The 19,228-nt window shown below is 44.4% G+C and overlaps 2 protein-coding genes across 2 annotated transcripts in view; one reads left to right on the top strand and one right to left on the bottom strand.

Annotated features, from left to right (window-relative positions):
- Positions 1 to 19,228, bottom strand: part of LOC134396274 (zinc finger protein 420-like) — a 647,156-nt gene that overhangs the window by 37,164 nt on the left and 590,764 nt on the right. The gene's annotated exons all lie outside the window — the stretch shown is intronic.
- The window catches only part of LOC134396269 (uncharacterized), a 298,553-nt gene that overhangs the window by 216,671 nt on the left and 62,654 nt on the right, over positions 1 to 19,228 (top strand). Inside the window, 1 exon segment of the mRNA XM_063122689.1 lies at positions 604 to 2,031. Within this exon segment, the coding sequence (XP_062978759.1) occupies positions 604 to 2,031 (1,428 nt within the window).

Genomic DNA, 19,228 nt, shown 5'->3' with positions numbered 1-19,228 from the left:
TCCATAGAGGAGATGAGAGTTAAGCCTTATCAGAAGACAGCTCTGGACAGTTTGCTTTTCATTTTAAGATATAAGTAGACATTGAAAATAACCATTAGGGTTGAATTCCCACTTTCCAGTTCCCAGTTAAATGATTAGCTAGGAGAAAATGGCAGATTTTAAGTGTCTTTCATTTTTACAGTATTTTATGTTGTTCATTTATTCTCTCAACTACTTTATATGAGTTATTCCATATAAATGAAAGCATTGTATGGCAGTCTAGTTCTCCGTTCTATTGATCATCGGGATATTTAATATCTTTAGAAGGATCTGCCTCACCAGTGATTATTTTTTTTATCCTGTGAATGAAATCAGCAACCGTTTGTTTTGTTCCAAGACTATTTCTGTGTTTATACTTGCAGGTGATCACAGGGAGAGCAAGAAAAATGGCCCACACCAGAGAAGGAAAACTGAAACTGAAGAGAAAAGGAGAAACGAATCCATTTCTTTTGAAGGATCAGACGTCTGTGTAACTCCAATACTAGAAGCAACAAGTAAAAAGAACATTTGTAAAAGGAAGAAACAAAGTAAAACTCAGAAGATTCATTGTAACAAATATCAAAGGTTTCAGTGCTTAGTGTGTGAAAAACAATTCTCTTTCAACTCACAACTTAAGCAGCATCAAAGAATTCACACTGGGGAGAAGCCCTATAATTGCATAGAGTGTGGGAAGACCTTTGCACACAGCGGCAGCTTTAAGCTGCATCAAGGAATTCACACTGGGGAGAAGCCCTATAAATGCTTTGAGTGTGGAAAGACCTTTGCTCAGAGCACACACCTTAAGCGGCATCAAGTAATTCACACTGGAGAGAAGCCCTATAAATGCTTAGAATGCGGGAAGACCTTTGCACACAGCACCAGCCTTAAGCTGCATCAAAGAATTCACACTGGGGAGAAGCCCTATAAATGCTTAGAATGCGGAAAGAGCTTTGCTCACAGCACCAGCCTTAAGCTGCATCAAGGAATTCACACTGGGGAGAAGCCCTTTAAATGCTTAAACTGTGGGAAAAACTTTGCTCAGAGCTCAAGCCTTAAGGAGCATCAACGAATTCACACTGAGGAGAAGCCCTATAAATGCTTTGAGTGTGGGAAGACCTTTGCTAAGAGCACACACCTTAAGCAGCATCAAGTAATTCACACTGGAGAGAAGCCCTATAAATGCTTAGAATGCAGGAAGACCTTTGCACACAGCACCAGCCTTAAGCTGCATCAAAGAATTCATACTGGGGAGAAGCCCTATAAATGCTTTGAGTGTGGGAAGACCTTTGCTAAGAGCACACACCTTAAGCTGCATCAAGTAATTCACACTGGAGAGAAGCCCTATAAATGCTTAGAATGCAGGAAGACCTTTGCACACAGCACCAGCCTTAAGCTGCATCAAAGAATTCACACTGGGGAGAAGCCCTATAATTGCATAGAGTGTGGGAAGACCTTTGCACACAGAAGCAGCTTTAAGCTGCATCAAGGAATTCACACTGGGGAGAAGCCCTATAAATGCTTAAACTGTGGGAAAAACTTTGCTCGGTGCTCAAGCCTTAAGGAGCATCAACGAATTCACACTGAGGAGAAGCCCTATAAATGCTTTGAGTGTGGGAAGACCTTTGCTCAGAGCGCACACCTTAAGCGGCATCAAGTAATTCACACTGGAGAGAAGCCCTATAAATGCTTAGAATGCGGGAAGACCTTTGCACACAGCACCAGCCTTAAGGAGCATCAACGAATTCACACTGGGGAGAAGCCCTATAATTGCATAGAGTGTGGGAAGACCTTTGCACACAGCACCAGCTTTAAGCTGCATCAAGGAATTCACACTGGGGAGAAGCCCTATAAATGCTTAAACTGTGGGAAGAACTTTGCTCGGAGCTCAAGCCTTAAGCAGCATCAAAGAATTCACACTGGGGAGAAGCCCTATAAATGCTTAAACTGTGGGAAGAACTTTGCTCGGAGCTCAAGCCTTAAACAGCATCAAAGAATTCACACTGGAGAGAAGTAGTGTAAGTGCTCAGTGTAGTATTTATAGCATCATAAAATAGTAGAGTTGGAAGGGACCTACAGGGCCATCATGTCCAACCCCCCTGCTCAATGCAGGAATCCACCCTAAAACATACCTGACAGATGGTTGTCCAGCTGCCTCTTGAAGGCCTCTAGTGTGGGACAGCCCACAACCTTCCAAAGTAACTGATTCCAGTGTCGTACTGCTCTAACAGTCAGGAAGTTTTTCCTGATGTCCAGCCGGAATCTGCCTTCCTGTAACTTGAGCCCGTTATTCTGTGTCCTGCGCTCTGGGAGGATCGAGAAGAGATCCTGGCCCTCCTCTGTGTGACAACCTTTCAAGTCATTGAGGAGTGCTATCATATCTCCCCTCCATCTTCTTCTCCAGGGTAAACATGCCCAGTTCTTTCAGTCTCTCCTCATAGGGCCTTGTTTCTAGACCTGGTTGCCCTCTTCTGAACACGCTCCAGCTTGTCTGCATCCTTCTTGAAGTGTGTTGCGCAGAACTGGGTGAAATACTCAAGATGTGGTATAGCCACGGCCCCATAGAGGGCAACCAGTACCTCATGAGATTTGGAAGCTATACTTCTTTTAAAGCAGCCCAAAATAGCATTTGCTTTTTTTGCAACCACATCACACTGTTGGCTCATATTCAGCTTGTGATCTAGAACAAATCCAAGGTACTTCTCGTTTGTAGTATTGCTGAGTCACGTATCCCCCATCTTGTAAATGTGCCTTTGGTTTCTATTTCCTAGATGTAGAACTTGGCATTTATCCCTATTCAATTTCATCCTGTTGTTTTCAGCCCAGCACTCCAGCCTAGCAAGATCACTTTGAAGTTTGTGTCTGTCTTCCAGGGTATTAGCTATCCCACCCAATTTGGTGTCATCTGCAAATTTGATAAGCGTTCCCTGCACCTCCTTCAACATTTAATAAATATGTTGAAGAGCACTGGGCCCAGGACTGAGCCCTGCGGTACCCCACTCCTAACCTCCCCCCGGATTGAGAAGGTACCATTGATAACCATTCTTTGAGTCTGATTCTGTAGCCAACTATGTATCTACCTAATAGTTGTTCCATCTAGCCCACTTTTAGCTCTTTTGTTAAATCAGAATATCATGGGTCACTTTGTCAAAAGTTTGCTTAAGTCAAGATATATGATGTCCACAGCATTCCCACAGTCCACAAGGGAGGTTACAATGAGATCAGATTAGTCTGACAGGATTTGTTCTTGACAAATCCCTGTTGACTCCTAGTAATCATTGCATTGTTTTCAAGATGCTTCCAGATTGACTTCTTTATAATCTGCTCCAGAATTTTCCCAGGGATGGATGTCAGACTGACTGGTCTGTCTTTTCCCAGGTTCCTCCTTTTTGCCCTGTTTGAAAAAGCGACAACGTTAGCCCTCCTCCAGACATACGGCACTTCACCCGTCTTCCATGATTTCGCAAAGATAATAGACAGCGGTTCTGGGAGTTCTTCCGCTAGCTCCTTCATTACTCTAGGATGCAGTTCATTGGGCCCTGGAGATTTGAACTCATTCAAGGAAATTAGGTGTTCTTTGACTATTTGTTTATCACTCTCAGACTGCAATCCTGCCCCCTCAACTTCTGCGTCACTTTTTCCAGGGGGATCATAGACCTGCTTTTGGGAGAAGACTGAGCCAAAGTAGGAATTGAGCACTTCAGCCTTTTCTTTGTCATCTGTTATCAATTACCCATCCTCGTTAAGCAGTTGAACCACCATTTCTTTCCTGTGTGTTTTACTATTCACGTATCTGGAGAAAGCCTTTTTATTGCTTTTAGCATCCCTCCCTAATCTCAGCTCATTCTCAGGTTTAGCCACAACAACTGCTCTTCCCTTATTCTTGGTCGACTGATCTTCTGAGTCTTGTTCAGTGCTGCATTGTGTTTCTTGTAATTCTTCCTCTGCAGACTGTCCTCCAGTGGCATCCTCCAGTAGCTGAAAGTGGTTGTTTAACTCTAATTGTTACACCGGTGTAGAATGCCTTCTAGTTCTTCTGCTCCTAACTGTCACCCTTTTCCAGGGAGTTTCTTCTTCATGTTGAGTTCAGGCAGGAACACGAACATTGCGCACACTTTGCAGGTCACCAGTGCTAGAGACTCCTTTCTGTCCGTATTGTCTACCGATTATAGGAGAATTGCCTGTGCTTTGTCCTATCTTCTCTGAAGGTGCACAACAAGAAGACCTGAGGAAAACACCTGGAAAGGCAAGTGTTCTTCAACAAATTAAAGTGCTTCAACGACAACTATCAACAGTATGGGATATGGGGGGGGTGTGAATTTTAGTGAACCAAAGAAATTTGGAATCACCTAATATCACTATTAAATAATGATTATAAGTTATTTACAGCAACCTTGGCGGAAAGACTGAAGAAAGTCCTACAAAAATTCATTCATGAGGATTAAGGTGGCTTCTTACCCAAAAGATAGATGGGAGACAATGTAAGAACAGTTTTAAATGTTGTGGAATATCTGGCAAAATATTGTGGTTGCAGAGAAAGCATTTGACAACCTTAGTTGGATTTTTTTACTTAGAACCTTAGAAGAACTGGACTTTGGAGTAAATGTCATAAAGTGGGTGAAATCCATCCATAACTCTCAAAAAACACAAATAATGATTAACGTAGATGTGTCCAAATCACGTGAAATACAGAGAGGGACAAGACAGGGCTGCCCACTGTCACCGCTACTGTTTATTTTAGTGTTGGAATTGCTGGATTCAGATATAAGACAAGCTGAGAGAATTGGAGGAGTAAAGATTTAAAAAAGAGACCTATAAGTTGAGGGCTTTTGCGGATGATTTGGTCTTGACTCTGGAAGATCCTTTAAAGGGTATCGAAATTTTGATAAAAAAGACAGGTTTTCAACTTGAAAAGAAGGTAAAATATTTGGGAATTGTTTTGACAAAGATGAATTGTATGTTATTTCATAATAATTATGTTAAGGTTTGGAATGGAGTTAAAAAAATATTTTGCAAGAAGGGCAAAGGTTCAACTGTCACTTTTGGGGAAAATTGCAACAATTAAAATGAATGTTTTGCCTAGAATGTTATTTTTGTTTCAAACAATACCTATTGTAACATTGGATTTACCATTTGAGCAGTGACAGAGAGAGAGAGAGAGAGATCTACATTTATACGGCAATCAGAAAAGCCAAGAGTTAAAATTAAAATATTGCAGGATGCCAAAGAAAGAGGAGGGCTGCGCCTACCAGACCTCAAAGTGTATTTCTCAGACTGCTGTTTAATGTGGATGAAAGATTGGGTGGTGCTGAAAAATAGGAGACTGTTGGAACTGGAAGGACACGAATTAAGATTTGGATGGCATGGCTATTTGTGGTACGATAAAGCCAAGGTTAACATAGAATTTAGTCATCATAACCTAAAATGTGCTTTTTTAAGAATATGGGACAAATATAAACCAAGGTTCTGTCAGAAAATACCACTTTGGGTATCAGCCCAGGGGGCTATTTATAGAAGGGAATTGACAAGTATGCCTAAATGGTTGACATATAATGTTGTATTACAAATGTCACAAGATGAATATAAGTTAAAATCAAGGGAGGAACTGCTTAAGGATGGTCATACGTGTTTTGGTATGTACAAATTAGGTTTCCTTGTGCACAAGTCATGGAAAGGTTTAAAATAGACAAAAGAATGGTGGGTTTGAGCAATCAAAATCTGAATTTGAAATGACATTATGTCCAAATGATGAACATGTTATCTCAAAGATATATAAACTGTTATTAAAGTACGAGACGGAGGATGAGCAGGTGAAAGACTGTATGATGAAATGGGCTCTAAACTTTGGATACAACATTTCCATGGAACAGTGGGAGAATATTGGGGGGGAGTTTGAAATTTACATTATGTTCAAGACTTAAAGAGAATTTGTATAAGATGATGTGCAGATGGTATATGTCTCCTGTAATGTTGGCTAAAATGCATAAGAGTCCCTTGGGAAACTGTTGGAAATTAGGAAGAGGAGGAACGTTTTATCATCTTTGGTAGACTTGTAAAAAAGCCAAAGCATTCTGGATACAAATACACTCTTGAATTCAAAAAAATTCTCAAGACTAACATACAAATGAAACAGGAGCCTTCCTACTGGGACTAATGGTTCAGCTGAAAGAGAAGGGGAGACTTTATTGCTATATATGACAACGGCTGCGAGAGCGTTGTATGCACAGAAATGGGAGAATGAAACACCAACAATAAATGAATGGATGTTGAAGATGTTGGAGTTGGCAGAGATGGCAAAACTCACATCGATAACGAGAGAAAAGTCCACATCCACGTTTATATCTGAATGGAAACCTCTGATAGCGTTTTTGCATGAAACCGAGAGAAATGATGTATTTGTCTGTGGAGACATAGTTAAGATAGAAGAAAGAAATGAATTTGTTTACTGTGTTAAATGTAATGGAGGAACGAGAAAAGATTGTCCGCATTACTAATATGAAGAAAGCCGAAAGTACACCTTAACCTTAGATGATTTTTTATTGTATTTTTGTTTGTATTTTTTTTTTTTTGCACTCTATGTAATGTTCTTGTGGTATGGATGTCTGTGATTTTTGAAATAATTAAAAAATTATTCCCTCAATCTTCCATCGAGGGATTTCTATGGTGGGGTTGGTTGGTCTCACAACAACATGCCAAGCCCAGGCATTCCCCACCCACCCTTCCCATATAGCTACTTTGAATTGTTTCTGCCAATGTTGTGGTGGGCTTTCAGTGATCCAAACCAGCAATGTTTGAAATAGAAAAAAAATGCTTTTGGCACCAACATCATTTGAATGGCTACTAAACTCTCCTTAAGGCCTAACTGTTGCTTCTTCCACTTCCTAGGGGTTTTTGAGTAGCACCCCTTGCTTGCTGATGAAAATGTGAATGTTGAATGTTTGTTTATTTCGGTCATTGACCAGCACAGCAGGAAACATCACAATAATATTAAAATCCCCAATATACAATAAAATACATACATAAAATACAAAAACACGGCAGTCTCAGCTTAAGTCTAAGGTACAATAAAACTCTTCAGCATCAATTTCTGTCGGCTTATGGCAGCCGCACAAAAACTGGCCACTTTTAGAGTAACCTGAGGATTCTGATCCGATAGAAGATGTTTTATGTAATATTCATCTGATCTATCGGGAGTTCGCTGCACGATAGAGGTTATAAATGTTTGGCGCAAATCTTGATAAAAGGAACAATACAGCAGAACGTGGCCTTCTGTTTCCACTTTACCCATCTCACAGGGACATACCCGTTCTTGGTAGGGTACATTTCCAAACCTTCCATCCAAAAGGGTTGAGGGTAGAACGTTAAACCTGGCCAGAGTGAAAGCTTTCCTGAATTTAGGAATATTCAAGACCACCAGATATTTTGCATAAGCAAATATCCTCCCATTCTCTCTAAATTCAGGTTACCTTGAAGCCAAACTCAGATGATTTTGCAATTCCATATCCCAAATACGTTGTTGAATTGTCATTTTAGCTTTTTCATAACCAAGAGCAACTAGGGCATTTGGTGAGACACCCAGAACTCTCCGTTTTTCATATAGCGTAGTTTTCCATTTTGTCTGGAATGTATCAATGTCTGTGGGGCAAAAATCAGCTTCAGCCAGTAATGAATCCTAAGGATCCATATACGGGCCTCAATAGAAATTTGCCCTGTCTCTAAACGGACAATTACATTTGGGACACAACTTGGGACTCCCAACACTGAACACAAAAACGTAGTCTGAGTGACTTCAAAGGGGGCAAAACTTTTGTATGCACACAACTGTGATCCATATAACATCTGGGAGATGGCCTTCGCCTTGAAAACTTGAATGGCTGAGGGAATATATTGGCCTCCTTTCGTATAGAAAAAGTAGAGGAGAGCCTTGATGCTTCTCTGTGCATTCTCAATTGCATTTTTAGTTTGCAAACTCCATAAGCCAGAAGAATGAAATGTTCTACCCAAGTATCTAAAGGATGAAACTTGTTCAATGGGATGGTTGTTAATCTGCCATTTATGCTTTAACCTTCTTCTGGAAAAAACCATAACCTTAGATTTAAGATGGTTAATCAACAGTAATTCATTTTTACAATAGAGATCTAACGCTTTTAAAAGACGTCTTAGTCCTACACTTGTTAAGGAAAGCAGCACAGCATCGTCGGCATACAGAAGTACTGACAAGGGCTTATTTGCCAATTTTGGGGGATGGGAACATACCTCCCTCACACTTTTAACTAATGAATTGATACAGAAATTAAATAGAGTAGGTGCAAGTATACAGCCTTGCTTTAATCCATTAAAAGTTGGGATTGATCAGTTGGGTGTCCCACCCGATCACAACTTATCCGAAGATAAGTGTTCTCATATAAGCAGCGTATGAGAGTTAAGAGACGTCTATCAATATTTGTATCCTCAAATTTTCCCCATAACCTCTCTCTTGAAATTCGGTCAAAGGCCGATTTGAAATCAATAAAGGCTGCATAGAGAGCTCCTCTAACTTTTGATGCATATTTTTCAACCAGGTGTTGGAGAACCAAGCCTTGGTCATTAGTAGATTGCCCAGACCTAAATCCTGCCTGTTCGTCTTCTAGAATGTTTTCTTGATCCAGCCACATAACTAGTTTTTCATGAAGATGGCTGGCATACAATTTACTAATTATACTTAAAAGGCTGATAGGTCTGTAATTTGCAGGGTCCGATCTTTTCCCTTCTTTGTATATTGGGATGATAATTGCAAGCCCCCAATCTTCTGGGATGCAAGACGAACGATCGATGCAAGTGAATAGGGCTGCCCAAACTGGCGCCCACCACTCTTTGTTGGCTTTAAGCAGTTCTGGAGGGATGTTGTCTCCACCTGGTGCTTTACCCTGTTTAAGTTTCAGGATAGGGTTATTTATTTCAGAAACAGATACAGGGGGCCACTCGGGAGCACTATTAATTAAAGCTATTGGAAACTGTCGGGAGACTTGCCCACTTGCATACATAGTGTAGAAATGGGATTCCCAAACTTTAGCAGGGATAAGATACTCCGGTCTAGCTGTTATATTTGGCCAACCCCTCGAGATAACTTTCCAAAAGGTGGCTGAATCACCCGCCCTCGATGCATCTATTAAACTCTGCCATGCTTCCTTTTGGGCTCGCTTCTTTTTCTCTTTAATCAGAGCTTTAAATCTCCTTTTGTGCTCAAACCATTCCTTAGGAAGTACTGGAAGATTCTGTTCCCTGTACTGCCTGTATTTTTTATTTATTTATTTATTTATTTATTTAGCTAAGAGGTGTTTTAAAGCAATGCAGTCATGCTCAAACCACCTTTTAGATTTATTGGACAAGGAGAGTTGCTCTTCACCCTTTTTATGCTTCAAGCAATTTGGAAGGGAGGAGGTCAATACTTGGAATAATGATACTGCTTTTTCGCAGACCACCTAATCCGTGAGGATCTCATTTCAGCCTCTGCAATCATTGGAAGACTGATCAGCGTGCACATTAAGGTTTCTCAGGTTTAGGGATAGCATTAAGGGTAGGTGGTCACTCTCAACACGGTTACTCACCTTGAGCCCAGTCACCCTATTTAACAAATTATAAGAGACTATGATATAATCAATCGTTGATGCACCCAAACTAGACAGGAAGGCAAATTCCCCGTTCATATCACCCTTTACACCGCCATTCAGAATGACTAGATCAAGTCTATTGATCATTTTCATGAGGCATGAGCTGGTGTAATTACAACCCTTATCAGATTGCCTATCAGGCAGGGGGTGGGCCTCCTCTATTGCAGGTTGGTGTTCATGGAAATGGGCATACAAGGCAGCATCATTCTGACCAGTTCAAGCATTAAGATCACCAGCCATGATCACCGAGGCTTCAGGATACAAATCTGTCAGCTTATTGATATACTCCTCCAACTTTAACCAATCTTCTTTAACCAATTGCTTTTCCCTATGTGGTGGCATATATACATTAATTACTAGTAAATTAAATGAATTACACTTTAGAATCAACGCGGTGGCCAAATAAGACAGGGGCTCCAATATAGATAGGGAGGCCCTGATGCTTGTAGCTATTAGAATACCCAGTCCTCCTTTGGGCCACCCACCTTTGTTACTAGGAGTTGCATCTAAAGAGTAGGAGGCAAAGCCATTTATAGATAGATCCTCTTTGGCCCATGTCCTCGAAGAAGTAAAATCTCATGTTTTTTGATGAATTCCATAAAGGGGGGATCTACCACTTTACTTAGCCAACCTGCAATATTCCAGGAAAGAAGACTTATTTGTGATATGTTACAGTGGCACTTTTTTTGTCAAACTGGTGCAGACCCCCCCTTGCGGGAAGCTCTGAGTTGTTATAGTCACTCTGGGACAAGTAGATGAAGTTACTCCCCCTATAAGTGACTGATGCTCCTTTGCAATTTCCTCAGCCCCTGATGTTGGCCTCGAGTCCTCCTCCAGCTCTTCAATCAATTCCATCTTGCTAACATTCGTTTTCACTGGTCCCATCACCTTTATGAGGGAGTATACAGGTTCAGCAGGCCTTTCCGGAGATCCTAGTTCCTCTTCTTCCAAATGTCGCATATCAGCCCATATTGGAAATTTTAGTCTGCAGGGACTTGCAGTGATCACTTTGGCCACTGGGTCACGTTGCGCAAGTTTATTATCCTGGCGAGTAAATTCTAGTTATACCCAGACCTCTCTGTGAACCTTTCTCCCCTCCATTGGAGCCATTTCCAACTCCCCTCCCACTGGTTTGATCGTTTTTCTGGTGGAGTAGGGCACGGTCCTCTACTGACCCGGGTGCTTCTCTCTTAGCCAACGGGCTTGCACATTCTGCTTGCCTGGTTATCAAACGTTCTCTCAAAGACGTCGGACGCCTCAGGATATCTTCCTGTGCTTCTAGGTCCAACGCACAGAAAGAGTCCGAAAGGGCGATCTCCTCATTAGTCTAGGGTTCATCATCCTTATAGCATCTGTGCCACGGATCCCATGCTGTTTTTTGATCAGCTTGGCCTTTAAGTGTAGGAGCCCTTTCGTGGACCATGTGAAAAATGGAAATTCCACAGGCCGCCACTGGATCTGTGGAGTTACTCAAGTTTTTTGAGTTGTCGGCCTGCTTCTTTCCACAGTGCTCCGGGTGTTTTATATCATATCCTCTTGAGTCCAGCAGTGATTCTTGGTTTTCAAGAGACTCCCTTCTACTGCTATAAAAAGGACTTTCATTACTATCTGAGAACTTCTGGGTGTTTATACCTTTATGGCTAAAGAGAGTTGCGTCTGTGGTATCAAAGTCAATTAAATTTGCAGCGACACATGTGTCCTTTTCATAGGTGTTTTTTGGGTATAAAGAACTGGAGGCACCTAAAGCCAGAGGAGGTGTCAGATTTTCAAAAAATCTTGAGAAAAAAATACCCCTCCCAGTGAAAGCTTCTCTGCTGTCATATACAGTTTTGGCCTTGCCCCACTCATTGAAGGTAACCACAGCATGAGCATGTGTATAATTATAGTATAAGCATACCACGTGGACAATACTATTTAAAGTAACCAGCCCTGAGAGACCTGCATCCAAGATTATTTTTAAGTGCCGTTTGCGTTCGTGTTGGGTTAAAAAACCTGCAGGCTTAGGATAATTCACTAATACCAACTTTTGACGATTCAATACAGATTTAACTCTGTATTTTAACCTTATATCAATTTTGCTGCGTGGTTTTATCCTGGTTGTGCTTTTTATATTGTATTTTGTATTTGTATTTTTAACTTGTTGGTTGTTTTATGATGGTTTTAATTTTTGTGAACCGCCCAGAGAGCTTCGGCTATTGGGCGGTATAAAAATGTAATAAATAAAATAAAATAAAATAAACAATATTAAGTTCCAATTGGAGTATTTTACGCTGTTTGTCTGGTGGAGCTTCTTTCTCCATGGGGCTAGTGTCCAAGGATCTTGCATATCAGAAAGTTGGATCTGATCCTGTACTGATGTTAGTGAGATGGGCTGTAGGGGGGTATCAAATATAATTTCAGATTGGTGTTTTCCAGTATCACCAATAGTTTCCTTGTTCTTGGTTTCCTTAACTTTTGAATCTGCTTTCTGCTTGGGACTTTTGTCAAGCAGTTTAAAAAGCTTCTTAAATTCCATTTTCTTGTATCTTGCAGGGTTAGCATTTTTCACATTTTTGGACTTTTTTAAATTACTGCCCCCTTTCTTCTTAGCCAATCTCCTGCCCACCTTCCTATTTGGCATAGTAGAATTGTTTGTTTGTGCTCCAGTTTTACGCATCTCCATTTCTGAAACCACTCCTCCAAGCTCAGGGGCATCTTTTGTGTATACTTCAGCCAGTGTTGTTAGAAGGTTGGAATTTGGCATCGGTTTTTGCTCAGATGTCTTAGTTTCAATTTCACTTGTGTTGCCTTGGATTCCTTCCTTAGAGCTGCCTAGTGCAAAAACGGTTAATGTAGTCAGAAGCTCCTTGCATTCTGAGAGAAACTTCTTTATCAGAGATATATCATCTGCCCAGCTCTGAAACAGTCTCTTGGTCAGCTCCTGTTGGCTGCTAAGCAGATTGGCTACCACATGGGGATCTTTGTCATCAGCGAAAATAGAGTGAATGTTTTGATATGGGGTAGAGAATCTAAATTCTTGCCCGAAAATGCATCCGAGCAGGTCGGTATGACAGGACTTTTTGAGCTGCCTTGTGGAGTTTCAGACGAGCAAATGGGATGTCTAGTCTCTGCAAGGGGAACCCCCACAGATGCGAATTCTGCAGCTAAACTGCATCTGCGTTCCTCTGGGTTTTCCCAGTCCATGACCCTCATTATACGCTGAGGTCCCAGGGACCAGTCTAGAACCTCCTTATCAGGAGTCTTTGTCTCGGGTGTTAGATTGAGAAGTTCCTCAGAGTTGATGGGGAAAAAGTTAGTGATTTTTAATTGTTTTGGGGCCTTGGTATAGGAGATCACATCTTCAGTCACTGGAACCAGACCTAGTTGTTTATATCCGCCCCTGGTGAGGACCATTGTGCTCCTTATGATGTTACACACAATTAACCAGGAAGCAGGAATGAGCCCAGCGAGACACGGGAAGTGGTATCCAATAACCAATGGCCAATGTCTTTCTGGTAATTCCTTTTGCTGTTACATCTGAATGGCCGTGGTTCTTTTGATCCCTGGTTCCCTTAGTTCTTGTTTGGTTCTTCCCCCTCCTCCGTACACCCTGAGAGCTTTGGTATGTGGAGGAGCTTCTCTAGCGACATCCAAAGAACACTGACTCTCCAGGTGTCTGTGGATTGTTACTTCAACTGTCCATAGACCTCTAGGTAGCGGCTTCTTGCCCACGGCGGAGAGCCACAGGCCGAGAGCCCTTTTGCTCTCGCCCTTTGGCTCGCGCCTCCAGGATCTTGAAGGCTTTAGTACCTGGGGAAAGAGCACCGGTTGCTTGCAGCTGCTTGGGAGGGAGGGCAACAGCAAACACCCACAGGATGCAGCGGGTGCCGGATGCCTCTCCAGGTGTGTTGGGAAGGGGCAGTGGGAGGGGAGCCCAGCGCACCTGTCCGGAAATCTCTCGATGGGGCCCAAATCAAGGTCTTAGGACCGCTCCCTGCCCAAATGCTCCCTGCCCTGAGGGCTCCCCAGGACCCCCTTGCATGTTGCCCTCACCTGCTCCTCTGCAGGGCGAAAGAAGCTGCAGGTGGGACCCATGAAGCATGGGGGGAAGAGGAAGTGAAGCACCATCAGCCGCCCTTGCTCTTCACGTGGGGGCACCCTCCCTCTTTTCCCACCCACCCCCTGCCCCAAACCTGCCCCCTGCCCATGGCTCCCACCCTTCTCTGCTCCTGCCCTGGGGAGGCTCTTTCCACCACCACCCCTTTCCTTCTCCTCCCCCCTGGGACCCCCTTGCCTTTTGCCCTCACCTGCTCCTCTGCAGGAGAAAAGAGGTTCCCAGTGGGACACACCATGCATGAATGGCAGGGGGGAGAATCCCAGTGTGGGGCGGGAAGTGTGGGTCATCATCCAGCCTTGGCTCTAGGACCCAGCCCCCTCTCCTCCTTAACCCTTGGATGGAGGCAAAACGAGAGAGCCACAGAGGCTCCTCCAGAGCTCCTGGCAGAAACGTGGACCCAGGGGGGCATTTAGCCCAATGGTAGCACCGCTGCCCAGTCTGATTAAATAAAGCCAGTTCTGCCGCTTTCAGACATAAGCTGAAGACTCCTCCCCCCCCCCCGTTTCTGCAGGCTTCTTCAGCTAAGCTATGCTGTTGCTGTTATATTTTTATTTGATGTTTCTGTATTTTATTTTATTTTAAATCCCTTGCAAACCACTTAAAGGTATCTCTCTTAAGGTATAGTCTGCTGACTGCAACGTAAATAAATACTACTACTACAATGCCAAACAAGGCAACACAAGAAGATAATTAATCACAATAAATAAAATTAAAAGTCAGAAATATAAAATCAAATTACACTAAATAAAAACTAAGTGCAGCGGAGTGAGACAAGGACTGTGCTATGTTTTCTCTGTGGGCAAGTATGGATTTGCTATGGGCAAATGCTTTCATGGGCTTTAAAATGTCCTGCTTTTATGGATGAAGGGAGCCCTGCTGTTCACATCCTAAGAGCAGGTGGAAATCACTGTTCGCTTCCGCCCCTGTTTGGGGTTCAAGTGCAGGGAACAGAGAGGGCTTAGAATGGAGCAGTGGGATGCATTGGGAGAGAAACTCTGGTTCATCAGCAGACCTCTTCTTTCCTGGAGGGCCGAAGGTTTTCCTGCCTTGAGCCTGAGATGGACTCAGACCTGCTCTCAAAGAAGGGGTCAAGCTGTGGAACAAGAGGCCACTATGAGCAGAAGTTGCCGTGTGTGTTGTACTCCTCATGGCTAGTGGCTCCGTGGGTCCAGAATCTTCCTGTGTACCCTGATAAGGCCTCACCTAACATTAGGATAAACCTATGGAAAGGAGGACAGGGCTCCTGTATCTTTAACAGATGCATAGAAAAGGGAAATTCAGCAGGTGCCAGTTGTATATATGGGGAACCTGGTGAAATTCCCTCTTCATCACAGCAGTTAAAGCTGCAGGAGCTATACTAGAGTGACCAGATTTAAAAGAGGGCAAAGCTCCTGCAGCTTTAAATGTTGGGATGAAGAGGACATTTCACCAGGTGCTGCATGCATACAAATGACACTTGCTGAAATTCCCTTTTCAATACACCTGTTAAAGATACAGGAGCCCTGTCCTCCTTTTCTCAGAGTCACCCTACTTGACCTCTCTCTTTTTAGAGCATCTATTCGTGTTTAGAGTTCTGAAGGGCACCAGGTTGGAGAACGCTGTTCTGCAGCAAGGGCAGGCAGAAGGACGGAGGGCTCCCATGCCGGAGGCTGCTTTACGCACTCAAAGGGGAAACAGCTGTGGATCCCGCGAAGCCCCCAGGAACAGATGGGGGCGATGCTGCTGGGGGGATAAAAGACCCCCTCAATGGAAAAGCCCCCTTCCCAGGTCCACGTCTCTGCCAGGAGCCTCTGCGGCTCTCTAGTGCTGCCTCCATGCAAGGGTTAAAGAGGAGGAGAGGGGGGGGCTGGATCCTAGAGGCAAGGCTGGATGAGGCCCCTCCCTTCCTGCCCCACACTTCCTCCCCCCCTCAATTGCAAACGAGCCTGGGATTCTCCTCCTGCTCCTGCGAGCCTCGTGTTTCCGCCGCCTGCAGCCTCTTTTCCCCCTGCAAAGGAGCAGGTGAGTGCAGATTGCAAGGGGTCCCAGGGGGGAGGAGAGAGGGGGCAGAGGAAGGAGCCCCCCAGGGCAGGGGGTGCAGGTTTGGGGCAGAGGGTGGGTGGGAAGAGAGAGGGACCCCCCCCCCCGAGCCCTCCCCAGGGGACTGACCCACTTACGGCCCCTCCAGGAGACCCCCAGCCTTGCACCTCCTTCCTTCCCTATAACTAGGGGATCGCGGAAGGGAAGGCTGGAGAAAGGGGGGTGTCTGGGAGGGACACAAGAGGAAAGGTCCCAGGTGGGGAGGAGGAATGTCCCACCTGTGGGCAAAAGGCTGCCCTGGTGTCCTGTTTGCATTGCATTTTTTGTTTTGTTTCCTCTCCCTGATTCAAACCTAATAAGTAAAATTAACAAGTCACTTTGGTCACGAGGCCTTCGAAATAAAACCTGGGGCGCTTTTGTTGATTAAGAAGGGAGCCTGCTGTTGGTTTTAGTATGTCCCTCTTTGATGTATTAAGTGAGCCCGATCTTCACATCCTGAGAGTGGGGAGAAATCGCTGTTACTCTGGTCCCTGTTTGGGGTTCAAGTGCTGGTTGCAGAGAAGGCTTAGAAGGGAGCCCTGGGACGGATTGGGAGAGAAACTCTGGCTCACCAGCAGACCTCTTATTTCCTGGAGGGCCGAAGGTTTTCCTTTCTGGAGCCTGAGATGGACTCAGACCTGCTCTCAATGCAGGATCGTGAACAAGAGGCCTCCATGAGAAGAAGTTTCAATGTGTGTTTGACTCCTCACGGCTAGAGGCTTGCTGAGTCCAGAATGTTCCTTATATTCAATAAACAAAAAACCTACGGTTTACAAAACAATGTTAAAGGCTCTACAGTTTTCAACCAAACTCCAAAAAGCAGGGAAATTGGGAGTTAAGGCTCACAAGCCTTTAACGCCACATCCTCTCTAAGGAGGCAGAAAGTGCCAGTGAAATTCTCATTCTCCCAAAGCAGATATAAACCATGAGGACAGGATGGAGAATAGGATATGCAGAGGTGATTGTGGGGTTGTGGAAAACTGATGACGAACAACTTAGGGCCACCTACTTCTCTTTTTTTGTTTAGAGCAGCCCTTCCCCAACCTGGTGCCCTCCAAAGGTGTTGGACTACAACTCCCATCATTGCAAGTCAGTATGTCCCATGGTCAGGAAAGCTGGGACAGCAGGATAGGTAACGCTGTTCTATATCCTTACCAAATACAGGGGCTGCGCAATATTTTTGTCTCTCACACATCTCGCATAGAGCAACACGATTGATAACAGACGGGGCACTATTTGTTGGAGATGTAGAATCACAGCAAGGGCAGGCACTTTCAGCTTTTGGTAAATACCCTGCCCTTCAAAGAACAAATGTTTTTTTCTTAAAATGTGTTCATACAAAATATACAGTTCACTCCCCACAATCCCTCCACAATACATCATCTCATCAGAGCGACAGAGGAACAGAAAAGGATTAGTTTGGGTGTCTTGAACTCCTTTCAGATGAGATTAGTTTGCAATCCTATACCACTTGGAGGGAAGCCCTAGTAAACTCAGTGGCACCGGCTTCTGAGAAGACATGAATAGGATCCCAGTATAAACCATCCTTCTCCAGCCTGGTGCTCTCCAGATGTGCTGCGCTGCAACTCCCATATTATGGTGAGGATAAAACTCCTTTTCATCAATAGTTTTTAAAATAATCCTTCCTTACACATGATGCAACCATGACACCAACTCTTGTGAAGAGTATTGAAACACTAGCTTCACAAGATTGTGTGCCTACTAGGACTGTTAGAGGGTTTTGTGGCTTACTTTAGAAACAGCTAACCATGAAATGAACAGATGGGCACAAGTTTGTCAGTAATCATAGAATAGCAGAGTTGGAAGGGTCCTACAAGGCCATCAAGTCCAACCCCCTGCTCAATGCACGAATCCACCCTAAAGCGTCCCTGACAGATGGTTGTCCAGCTGCCTCTTGAATGCCTCTAGTGTGGGAGAGCCCACAGTGCGATATGGCTGCAAGTCTTCATTCTGTTGTTTTCAGCCCAGCACTCCAGCCTATCAAGATCACTTTGAAGTTTGTTTCTGTCTTCCAGGGTATTAGCTATCCCACCCAATTTTGGGTCATCTGCAATTTTGATAAACATTTCCTACGTCTTAGAGTCTTTGACCACCACTCAGCGATCCCACTTAGAGGTGACCCGCCTTTCCAGGGCTCCTCAACACCCCTCGAAATACCAGCTCTGAAGCTTGGACTTGTGGTCTACCTTGCCAGGCTGGTGTTATCAAGAATCAAATTATTGGGGAAGGCACATGGGCCTTGTATCTGGCATGGGGGGGGATTGTTCGGCTGTCCTTCGGCAGAAAGATCAATCAAGCACCCATCTGGCTCTGTTACCAGGTTTTACCAAGGCAGCCAGTAGGCCAAGGCCGTTCCACAGTGTTGTTGATCTGTGCAGCTGAAGGTGGGAACCTTCTCGCCTCACCGGGAGCCCTGGGGAGCTTGTTGTTTGTGGATTGGTGCAGCCAGGCCACCCCACCTGCTTAGTTCTGGGGATAAGTTAGTTAGTTTACAGGTTTTGGTCTCTGTTCATTTGGGGAAGGGTCATTCTGCCCTGGGTCCAGAAGGATGGCAAAGGGACCCCCGTGCCATCAGGTATTAGGTAGCCAGGATTTATTTTATTTCTTTGGGTGGCTCTGAATCAACGGCTTGCCGTGATGTGGCTTTTACTGCTCTTTTAAAATTGTTTAATTTCTGCTGTGGCCATTTAGTTTCATTGTAACTTTTAGACTGTTTTCCCCCCCACACCCTCCCCTGTCTCCTGTTAATTGTTCATACGCTCAGGGCCTTACGCTGACTTAATAAATTGCCTGAAGCCTTGGTGAAGTGTGGTTATTTTCAGGTGAACTGGCTCCAGTTCCAGTGTTTCACTGGGAACTGGTGGGAGGGGGGCAGCTTTGTTGGGAACTTTAACCCAGGTCTACCTTGTGCGCCTCCTTCACAATCTCGGTTTTAATTCCTGCAGCACAGTCCCTGCCTCAAAGGAGAAATTGGCAGCCAAGGCAGGAGACTGTTTCGAGTCCTGGTGGGAGCAGAAGAGAGTGAAGATGGAAGAGCAAAGCTTTGCTGGCCCTGAGGCAGGAAACATCCAGGAAGGGAGCAGTGCAGAGCCCTGGGAAGGAAGAGTGCAGCAGGACCAGCCTGGGAGCAACACCTGCTCAGACGTAGAGTGCCAGAGCTTCAGGAGGTTCCGCTACCAGGAGGCCATGGGGCCCCGAGGGGTTTGCAGCCGTCTCCACCACCTTTGCTGCCAGTGGCTGAAGCCAGAACAGCACACGAAAGCTCAGATGCTGGACCTGGTGGTCCTGGAGAATTTCCTGGCTGTCCTGCCCCCAGAGCTGGAGAGCTGGGTCAGAGAATGTGGAGCGGAGACCAGTTCCCAGGCGGTGGCCCTGGCAGAAGGCTTCC

The sequence above is a fragment of the Elgaria multicarinata genome, chromosome 3 (assembly GCF_023053635.1).
Source record: "Elgaria multicarinata webbii isolate HBS135686 ecotype San Diego chromosome 3, rElgMul1.1.pri, whole genome shotgun sequence".
In the NCBI taxonomy this organism is placed as follows: domain Eukaryota; kingdom Metazoa; phylum Chordata; class Lepidosauria; order Squamata; family Anguidae; genus Elgaria; species Elgaria multicarinata.
This window is presented reverse-complemented; position numbering and strand designations above follow the sequence as displayed.